This window comes from Vombatus ursinus, unplaced genomic scaffold, assembly GCF_900497805.2.
Source record: "Vombatus ursinus unplaced genomic scaffold, bare-nosed wombat genome assembly UNPS02014773.1, whole genome shotgun sequence".
Lineage (NCBI taxonomy): Eukaryota > Metazoa > Chordata > Mammalia > Diprotodontia > Vombatidae > Vombatus > Vombatus ursinus.
Genome location: NW_020954551.1, coordinates 9,646,547 through 9,658,204, shown reverse-complemented (window position 1 = coordinate 9,658,204; position 11,658 = coordinate 9,646,547). Strand labels below are relative to the sequence as shown.

At 38.7% G+C, this 11,658-nt stretch overlaps 1 protein-coding gene across 1 annotated transcript in view; it reads left to right on the top strand.

Annotated features, from left to right (window-relative positions):
- LOC114044285 (cadherin-related family member 3-like) overlaps positions 1-11,658 on the top strand; it is a 129,149-nt gene that overhangs the window by 77,594 nt on the left and 39,897 nt on the right. Inside the window, 4 exon segments of the mRNA XM_027863669.1 lie at positions 1,716-1,842; positions 1,845-1,899; positions 3,120-3,363; positions 7,440-7,639. Of these exon segments, the coding sequence (XP_027719470.1) occupies positions 1,716-1,842; positions 1,845-1,899; positions 3,120-3,363; positions 7,440-7,639 (626 nt within the window).

Below are 11,658 nucleotides of genomic sequence, written 5' to 3'. Positions count from 1 at the left end.
TCTCTCTCTCTCTCTCTCTCTCTCTCTCTCTCTCTCTCTCTCTCCCCCTCTCCCTCTCCCCCTCCCTCTTCTTCCATGCTAGTGATCAATTGCTTTGCCTCACCCACTCTATGTTCAAACCAAACTGGCCCACTTTTTGTTCTTTGCATGTGACATTACCTCTCCCACGTCCATTCTTTTGCAAAAACTGTCTCTCATGCCTGGAACACTCTACCTCCTCACCTTTACCTCTTGGAAGGTCTACTTCACTTCACAGCTCAGTTCAAATGATTCCTCCTTTAAGAAGCCTTCCCTGATGATCACCTTCTTAGTCTTTCCTCCTCTAATCACTGTAGTAGCTTGTATATATCCCGTATTAACTTGCCCGTGAACATGTGCCCTTAATAGAAAATAATCTTCTTGAGGGCAGGGACCCTTCTTGTATTTGTATCTTGTAGTAGGTGCTTAATATTTGCTTGTTGAGGGGCAGCTAGGTGGCTCAGTGGGCTGAGCACTGGCCCTGAAGTCAGGAGGACCTGAGTTCAAATCCAGCCTCAGACCAGACACTTGACACTTACTAGCTGTGTGACCCTGGGCAAGTCACTTAACCCCAACTGCCCAAGCAAAAAAAAAAATTTGCTTGTTGAATTGATCTAAAAACATCAAGCAAGAAACTAAGGTACTTTACAGAAAGAGCTTTTTTGATAATTCCCCTAGCAATTTATCTAAGCTATTAAAATTACAGAAAATTAACACATTCATAGAGTATGCTTGCTGATATAATCAAAACAAGTTTTCCTTTGTGAATGTTGTAGAGAAAATCATTATTTATCCAAGAAGTAGGCAGATAACCTTTCTAGGCTGGCTGGTGTTTGATCACTAACATTTTATAATCTTTGATATTTTGATCTTTTCCAGGTAAATTACCTTAGTTTTATGATATTTTAATTAAGAAATATGAGAGTAACTTCTAATTATGGTCATAACCCATTCTCAGGTGATAACTGCTACCATCAGAATACATACTTCATATATTTTAGACTTTGCCTTGGAGGTAATCAGCCAAATCCAATGAGGGGAAGCAAACAAAAGATTTGCTTCCTATTAGGCACAAATATTTAAAGCGCTTAAGGTTCATGACTTTTTTTTGGAGAGGGCAAAGAGTTTCTTTCACCATTTGTTTTTCTAATAATTTTCTATCAATATAAGGGAACTTGGTGGCATAGAGGTTAGCATGCTAAACTTTGAGTCAGGAAGACCTGAATTTTCATTCTGCCTCAAACATCTACAAATTGTGTGATTCTGGGAACATTATTGAATATCTCTCAGCCTCAGTTCCTCATCAGTAAAATGAGGATAATAATAACCCTTACCTCATAGGGTTGTGTAAGGATCAAATGAGATAATGTATGTAAAAGTGCTTTTGTAAACCTTAAAGTATTATTTATCATTAGCTAATGTTATCAATATAGACTGTTGGAACCTCTATAGGATATTTTCATGAGTCCCAAGTAACTTTTCCTTGATGCCCAGGGCAAGGTAGATCAGCAAGTGACAAGGAAGTTGACAGATAGAAATCAAATTCATGGTGTTTATCCTGCATCAAAATCCTGAAGTTTTTTTTTTAAATAAGAATCCCAGACAATCAGCATCTACCCACATGTTTATTTCTGGTTTTGTGCATAAATAGCCATATGATGTGGACATAAGGTTTCTTTCTTTTGGATTGCTGACAGGTTACAATTGACATAAAGGATGAGAATGACGATGAGCCTGTCTGCAAACCATCTAAATATAAGGCAGTCATTTTTGACAGTGTTGCTGCTGGAACAAACGTCAACAGCTTCAAGCTGAGCTGCCATGACAAGACTCATGCGATACTGAAATGAGCTTCGAGATAGTTTCTGGTAAGGGATTTTAGCATGAATTTTTAAAATGAAGGTGAATCAAGCTGGCTACAAATGTAACTACATTCTTGTAAGCAATCATATCATTTTAGTTAGCTAAATGTCTAATTTGGTGAATACAATATTATTTAATTTTCTCAAAGTACTTTAGCACTTTTAAAATATATATCTAGCAGAATTCCCTCTATTATGGAGTAATATTTCATGATTGCTTTGTCTATTTAGAAACTGAAGCTCTGCAGAAAAGCTGGGGAGTTATATTTCAAGGTTCTAAATGTGCTGTCCATGGTGCTAACTTTAAAATGTCATCCAGTCCTTCGCATATAAAATGATACTGTGCACTCAGGATCAGTATGACTGATGCCTTGATTTTTTTTTTCTTTTCAGAGAGATTTGCAAAGAATCATCCCTATCCCATTGTGATATAGTTCACACATTTGTAAGATGACCCACAAAAGTTAAGGGATATAGTCTCTTATTGTAGAACACAATGAAACTAACCACAGATAGAGGAAACCCAGGTCCCTAGTAGCATAATATTTGAATCAACTAAATCCTAAATCAGGTTCTTGTAAGACTGAAATAAGAGAGCTTAGTGTTCAGGAGTAATAAGTTTGTAATACTCACAGTATAGTACAGTAGGCAGTGCAGATGCCCATAAGGCTCAGTCCTGTGTGCCATATTTTAGGAAGGATTTTGATAAACTGGAGAGCATCCAATTGAAGGTAACCAAGATAGATTGAGTTCACTTCATATGAGGATTGCTCAAAGGAGCTGTTTTTTTAACTTGAAGAAAATAAGACTTAGGTTGGGAAGGGAGCATGATGTTTTTCTTCAGGTATTTAAAGGGTTGCCACTTGATGAATCATTAGATTTAATTTACTTGGTCCCAGAAGACAAATCTAGAAGCGACAGTTGGAAGCATAGGCTTGACCTAAAGAAAAACTTTCTAATAATTATGCCTTCTCTAAAATATAATGAGTTGGTTCAGGAGGTAATGAGTTCTCCCTTACTGGAGGTCTTCCAACCAAGCCTGGATGCCCACTTATGAGGTTTGTTTTCAGAGGGCACCCTTGCTCAGTTGTAGATTGGACTAGAGGTTCTTCCATCACTGAAATTCTTTGATTCTGTGAAGTCACATGTATTTCTAGGAAATCTGAAATCTAAAAGATCAATTTGTATGGTAGTTGGACAATTATCATTTTAATTTTTCTTTTTCTTTTTCTTATTAAGGAATGATAATCAACATTTTGGATTTGATTCTACTCGGGCATCAAATACCCCAAAGCTAATTGTGAAAAATCCTTTTAACTTCAAGTCTGGGGCAGATTTTCACCCACACTATCATCTTGTGGTACACATTATTGATGACAATTTGCAGCATGGCCAAGTTGTGTATCCCCGAACAGGGACTGTCACGATAGATATTTCTGTGATGCCGCAAAATACACCAGCTCCTCCAGTCACCAATTTTGAAGTAAAGTATTATAGAATTTAACTTCCTGGGACTGAAAGGATCTGTTTCAGAGGGATTCACATTCATTCAATAAATATTTGCTAAGTGACTCCAACATGCACTATGTATGGATATACTCTGTGGGGGACATAGGGAATGAATAAGACATATTACGTACCCTCAAGAAGCCTATAACCAGGTAGGAAAGAGGTGATGGGGCAAAATATTAGAATGTGATAAATTTGTAGAAGAGCTACAAATAAAGCACTGTGAGAGGTAAAATAATTTATTTGTTGTTCAGTCATTTTTCAGTCACGTCTGACTCTTTGTGAACCCATTTGGGGTTTTCTTGGCAAAGATATGGGAACGGTTTGCAATTTCCTTCTCCAGCTCATTTTCCAGATAGGAAACTGAGGCAAACAGAGTTAAGTGACTTGCCCAGGGTCACATAGCCAATGAGGCCAGATTTGAACTCAGGAAGATGAGTCTTCCTGACTCCAGGTCCAGCGCTCTATCAACTGTGCCACCTAGCTGCCCAAAATAATTTAATGAAAGTAAACTAATTTAATATTTTAATGAATATAGTGAAGCACCAGAAATCCCCCCAAGGTTATAGTTAGAAATAGAGAGGTTATACACAGGTGCATTTCCCCTCCCTATTTCCAAGTTATTAGGTATATATACCTCTCTGCTTATATTTATGTAAATGTGGTTTATAGCAATAATTAATGTACATAATGATTTAAAGTTGGATTCAATGCTATTCAACAAAAATGTAATAAGTACTTATTATGTCCTGGGCATTATGCCAGAATAGTGGGACAACAAAGACAAAAATACAACAATTCCTGACTTCAAAGAGCTAAGAATCTACTGAGGAACATAATGTGCATAGATAAGTAAACATAAAGAGCACTGAATTTGGAATCAAAGGACCTGAGTTCAAATTCTTCTTTGTCTCTTACTAGCTGCATAACCTTGGACAAATCACCTAACCTCTCTGAGTCTCAGTTTCCTCATCTGTAAAATGAAGGGGTTGGACAGGATTTGAGGTCACTTATAGCTCTAAATCTGGAATTCCATATGAGAGAGAGAACTAAAAACTGGGGAAACCAGGAAAGGCCTTGTTTAAAGGTAGCACTGAACTGGGTTTAAAGGAAAGTGGGGTAGAGGCAGAGGTAGCTGGATGGCTCAGTGATATGAGTACTGGGCCTAGAGTCAGGAAGACTGGCCTCAGACACTTGCTGGCTGTGTGACCTTGGGCAAGTCACTTAACCCTATTTGCCTCAGTTTCCTATCTGGAAAATGAGCTGGAGAAGGAAATGGCAAACCACTCCAGTATCTTTCTCAAGAAACCCCGTATGGGGTCATGAAGAGTCAGATATGACTGAATGACAACAGTAAGGATAGAGGTGAGGAGAGAGTATATTCCAAAAATGGAGGGCAGCTAATGCAAAGGTACAGAGATGGAAGAGAGAATGTTATTTAGGGAGAAGAACAGTAAGTAGCCTAATGTGACTGTAATGGAGAGTTTGTGAAGGGAAATAATATGAAAATAAAAGGCCAGAGTTAGGCAGGAGCCAGGTTGTAGAGGCTTTAAATGACAGGCAGAGGAAAATGCCCTGGAGACTTCATCTCATGTAAGATTGATGGTAACCCTGCAAAGCAGATACCTCAGGTATTATGATCCTCAGTTTACAGATGAGGAAACTGAGTTTTGGGAGCTTAAGGGATTTGTCCATGGTCTCCAAACAAGTGTCTAGAGTGGGGTGGAGTGTTCACATCCAGGTCTTGACCCCAAGTCCAGCATTACACAAGGCTGTTGCTCCTATTGATCACCTCATCCTGATTACACCCGAAGGAAAATGCTGGAGAAGCATTGGCATTCTTATATGAAAAATTTTATAAAGTCAAATTCCTCCCCCAAATGGGCTCTGGATTTCACCTTTTGAATATGCACTCTCTCCCCTCTACTCCCCACCAATTACATTCTTACCTCAACTCTGTTTTCAATCATATCCTCTCCCATCTACTCACAGTGCCTCTTTTGAGAATTGTTATGTCTCTTCGTAGCTCATAGAATGAGAAAGTATGCCAATTTGTGATCAGGGAACATAGTATATGGGTGGGAGTGGAGCCAGTAAAGACAAGTGTAATCAACTTTATGCAAAAAGTCAATGGTAATTAGTTTTTATCACACAAGGATATAAATAAGTCAATTGTCAGATGATATTCAGCACACTTTGCTGGAACAGCAAGAACTGGCATTCCTAATGATTATCCCAAGGCACAGCAAGAACTTGAAGTGCCTTCTTAATCATTAAAGATTGAGATTAACTGTGTTCTCTATAGTTTTTGCCGTATTTTACTTTTTGTGATTTTGGCGATCTTTATTTGAAACACACAGATATTTGTAACCCTCACCCTCTCAGAATTTTGCCTCAAATTTCACTGAAAAAATTGAGGCTAAACAGTGAAAGGCCTCTCTTCTCTCCTCCTCTTTGTCTCACATTACATGAAGACCTCACACCACTATCTTCTTCTTCTCTGTATCATATGAAGAGGTGGCCCTTCTCTTGGCCAAGGCAAACCCCTCTCCGTGCACAAGAGATCTCATTCCATTCCATCTTCTCCAGCATATTGTCTTCTTTATTAACCCTTCTTTCTCAGTATCTTTAATCCCTGTCTACTGGCTGCCTCCTTTCTGCTTAGAAATATGTGTCTCCCCCATCCTCAAGAAGCCCTCACTTGATCTGTCCATCCTTACTAGCTATCATCTCATACCTTTCCTACTTTTTGCTAAATGCTTTGACTCTTTGAGAAGGTTGTCTATAATCAATGGCTCTACTTTCTTTCCTTTTTCCTTTTGACCTTGGGCAAGTCATTTAACCCTGTTTGCCTCAGTTTTTGATCTGTAAAAATGAGCTGGAGAAGGAAATGGCAAACCACTCCAGTATTTTTGCCAAGAAAATCTCAAATGGGGTCACGAAGAGTCAGACGTGACTGAAAAAAGACTGAACAATAAGAAGTCTATCTTCTGACCATATCATTCAACAGAAACTGTACTTCCCAGAGTTACCAATTATCTCTTATTTGTAAAATTGTGTCCTCACCCTTCTTGATCTCTCTGCAGTGTTTTACACTGTCAATCATCCACTTATGGATACTAATTTCTTTCTATGTTATTGTGACCTTGCTGTCTCCTGGTTCTCCTCCTACCTATCTGACCACTCCTCCTCAGTCTTCCTTGCTGGATCTTCATCCAGGTCAAGCTCAATAACTGTTGGTATCCCCCAAGACTCTGTCCTGGGAACCTCTTCTCTTGACATATTTTTTCACGTGGTGAGCTCATCTGCTCCCATGGATTCAATAATCATATACATACTGATGATTCTCAGACCTATTTCACCATCCCTAGACTCTTTCCTAACCTCTAGTCTCCCATCTTCAACAGCCTAATGGACATTTCAAACTGGAGGCCCTATAGACATACTAACCTCAGCATGTGTCACACATGATAACTAGGATGGGGAAGGGCTTTGAGTCCATGACATATGAGGATTGGTTGAAAGATCCAAGGTTGTTTAGCTTGTATTAAAAAAAAGACTCAGTGGGGATATGATGGTCACCTTCAAATATTTGAAGGAATGTGATATGGAAGGTGGGTTAGACTTATTCTGTTTGGCCCCAGAAAGTAGAACCAGGAAGAATGAATGAAAGTTGCAAAGAGGAAAACTTAGTCTTATTGTGACAAAACTTTCCGAATTTGCAGTGAGAATTAGCCACAGCTAGAATGGGCTGATTGTGGCAGTAGTAGGCCCCCCCCAGTTTGGAAATGTACGAACAGATGCTGGGTGACCACATTTCAGGTTTGTTGTAGTGAGGATTCCTTTTTATGCACGTATTTGATAAAATGACTTGCTGAATTTCCTTCCAACTTTGAAATTCTGTTATTCTGTATAATATAGATGTACATAAAAATTACACAGATTACTATATGTAGTTTGTCATGTATAGATCAATCTTATTATATGTAAGAAAATGTTATCTGAAAACATTGCCTAATGCTTTGTGTTCTTTTCTATGTCATTTATCAGCAAAAGAAAGGTGTGACCATTGTATACACATCTATAAACACATACAGTCCCAATGACTGGTATATCCCTTTCATCTTTACACTGATGGCAGTTTTCCTGGCTGGGTTGCTTGCCTGTACATGCTACCTTCTTGTGAAATACACCAGCATTACAGTCAGGTGCCAAAAGCTGACCAAAGAGCTCTCTAAGCCAAAAAACAAGTACATGAATTTTCATTTAACTTCTGAATGAATAATTTCCCTTCAAGGGGGCATTTGTATATTACCTTGTTGGCCTCTGTCAAAGGGAGCCTCTGAGGGTGTAGAGAGCTTGGGCTTCCTTTTGAGAACAGTAAGTTTATACACACAATGAGTTATACTCACTCTTCATCTGGTTCTTGGTTTGCCCATGAGTCCTTGAGTTTAGATTTACAAGAATTAGTGGATCCGGGAGAGGAGTCAGAGAAGATCTAGTAGGTGGAGGGAAAAACTACATCTACCTGCGTTGCTCCTTATCAGAGAGACCGGGAGGCCTGATGGGAAGAGCACTGACTTTGGGGGACACCTGGCTTAGTCCTAGGTCTGTAAAGTAATGCCCATGTGGCCACGGGTAAATCACTTTACCTTTGTAATCCTCATTTTCTTCATGTGTAAAATGGAGATGATAATCATGCCACTTACTTTAAAACTTCAGATATCAAATTAAAAGACAATTTTTCTTGATCTTCAGTGCAAGAATGTGAGGTATTATGTGTAAAAGAATCTACTTCCCTACCAAATAATAAGACAAAAGACACAAAAATGGAAACTCTTCGGGCACAATGAAAAAATAAAAGCTCTTCATTGTAAGGATCACATGAGAATTGATGAAGGGGAAGATTCTTTGCAAGGCAAAGAGTAAATGGAATGTCACTGTTCCTTTAAGGGTGCATTTAAGAGCCTCAGAAATTACACTAAGCAAATTTTGCCTTCATGCTGCTAAATAGTTCACATTTTTCCTTTAAAATTTTTTAATTGGTATTTTTTATTTTTATATCACCTTCATTTCCAAATATGTATGTATATGCAATATATAAGTACATACATACATCACATACCTATAATATGTATACATATACATATATACATATGTATATGTGTGTATGTGTGTATGTATGTATGTACATATAAATCCTCAGTCACAAACTGAGCAAGCTATCCTTTTAAATAAAGAGTTAAAAAGGAATGAGAAAAAAATCAGTTTAGCAAAATTAACCAATGCACAATCCAGCTCTAACCCTAACATTAATTCCTTTGGAAAAAAAGATGATTGTAACTGACCAAAATGATACCTTCTCAAAAATATTTTACTATTCAGGGACTATGACAATAGACTCAGGCTCAACAGACTTTAACAAGGTGAGAGCAGAAGACTATTCTTCTGCCACACAACTGATTCGAGTGCTCAGTAGAAGCTTTTCTTAGTATTTTCTTTTCTTCATTGGATGGATAGCTTTGAGCCACACAGAGATGAAGTGGTTTGGGCATCCCAGGATGCTACCACAGGTCCAAGTTTCCTGACCCCTTCTCCAGTAGTCTTTCTAATATAACACAAAATTTTTGATTATATAGTAAATTGTTTAGAACCAAAATAATATTTGGGTACTAGAGACATATTGATCCACCAAATGAAAAAATATATTTAATAATGCCCACCTTCTCACTTGAAAAATTGAGATTGCTAGATAGTACGTACCAGTGCACCGCATTTTATACATGTTAAAACTGAGGCCCAGAGGGGTTAAGCGGCATCTCATAAAAACATAGCTCTAGAGCTGGATGGAATCTCAGGGGCCATCTAACCCAACCCCCTCATTTTACAGATGTAGAAACCGAGGCCCAGGGAGGTCAAGTGACTCACTCAAGGTCACACTAGCAATACGTAACAAACCCAGGGCTTCTGTCTCCAAATTCAGTGTGCTTTCTGCCGTACCATAGAGCCATCTTCATTTTCTCAACTTAGTTTCCTCAGGGAATTTGGACTAGAATCAAAGGTTCTTAATCTATTGTCTAGGGACTCTTTTTTTTTTTTCTGTACATGTTTTGGTGACTGTTTCACTGTAACTGATTTCCTTGGTAATCCTATGCATTTTATTTGTGAATTTAAAAACATTGCATTGAGAAAGGGTTTCATAGGCTTCTCCAGACTGCCAGAGGGAGGTCCATGATGTAAAAAGACTAAGAATTCCTGGAAGAGAAGATCTCTCAAGTTTTTTAACATTTAGTGACTGAATCTATGAATAGGAAGAGAAGTTACTTTGCCACTGGAAATTCATGTATAACATTCACCAAAATCCCAATGATGGCTGGATGAAGGAACATTAGCTGCTTCTACCAGGTTTGAAGGTTCCGATGAATTAGTAAATGGAAACTAATATTAAGTAATTGAATAGGAATTAAAATTTCCAAGTCTTAATTCCCAATACCCTGTGGCTTCTAGACCTGGCTTCATCTTCTTATCACTCAGACAGGAAGATGGGGGAGGATGGGGAAGATTTTGGAATAAGGATAGAATCCTAGCATGGGTGGATCAGAAAGGCAGGTGACATTGAAGGCAGAGGACACCAGGTGAAATCATATAAGGATGCAAACTTGCTTTAGTCCCTTGTTTCTTACCCAAATCTATCCACATCTTGGTGCTCAATTGAGAGCTCTTTCTATAGCTCTCCTCCCTATTTTCCTTCCCAATCTTTTTCACTATTCTTCCTTTGCACCTTCAAATTCACCATGGCCCAGACAGAACTCGGTGTCCCTTCCCCCCACAAAAATCCCCCCTTCTGAATTCCCCTGTAATTGTTGAGACATCCATCATCTTTCCAATCTCCCAGGTTTGCAACCTTAGTGGGATCCTCAATTCCTCAACTCCTCACCCTCCCACACTTCACACAGCCAATCAGTGGTCAAATCTTACTGTTTCTCCTTTCGCTGCATCTCTTTCTTTTTCTCTTCTCACATCAGCCCTGCCCTAGTTCAGGCCCTCAACACTTCTCACACGGATTATTGAAATAGTCTTTTATTTGTTCTTGCTTCAAGTCTTTCCCCTTGCTAATCCATCCTCTGTAGACCAAAGTGATTTGCTCTCCTGTCCCCTAAGTGGAAGTGTGACCACATTAATCCTTTCTTAATGAACCTTGGGGGCTCTCTGTTGCCTCTAAGATCACATACAAATAACTTTGTTTGATATTTAACACTCTTCCCAACTTGGCCCCTTCTTACATCTCTAGTCTCCCAAAACAAGAGTCCTTTCCATATACTATATGGTCCAGCATTGCTTGTCTACTTGCTGTTCCTCATATAATGCTCTATCTCCCAGCTCTATGTCTTTGCGTTGGCTGTCCCTCATATTGGAATATACACATCCCCCCCTTCACTCTCTTTACTCTTTGAATTCCTGGTTTCCTTCAAGATTCAGCTCAAGACCTACCTTCTTTCTGAGGCCTTTTTGGTACTGCACAGTGGCTCAAGCCCTTTTGCCCCAAACATCCTTGTATTCATTTGGTATATATTTTGTATGTAATTCTATATGTGCAAGCTGTCTTACCTGTTAGAATGAAAGCTCCTTGAGGACAAGACTATTTCAATTTTTGTTTCTGTATCCTTAGTGCTGAGCACATTCTCTGTTACTTAGAGGTGATTATAAATGTTGATAGGTTGATTTCTGTTTATTAACTAAAATTAGGTTTTTGTCAGCATGTAATACTACTACTACTACTACTACTACTAATTTGTATAGAACTTTATTCCTTGAAAAATGCTTTATATATATTATTTGATCCTCATAATAACCTGGGGAGGGAGGTGCTTTTATTATCTCTATTTTACAGATGAAGAAACTGAGACTGAGAGTGGTAAAGTGACTTGCCCATGGTCACAAAGCTAATTGGTTTGTGCAGCAGGATTTGAACTCAGGTCTTCATGGCTCCAAATCCAGTGTTCTATCCATTACACCACCTACCTCCCTAGGACATCCATGTAAATGGCATAATAAAGCAACTATAATGGCACCCACTAGATTGTGTATTTTAGAGCCCTGAGAGACCTTACAGGTCATCTAGCCCAATCCCCTCATTTTACAAATGAAGAAATGGAGACCTAAAGAAATTAAGTGATTTACTCAAAGTCACACAGGTAAAACTGAGACTTGAACCTAGGTCTTCTGACTCCCTACTCAGTGTTCTTTCTACTGCACCATATGAGTGTTG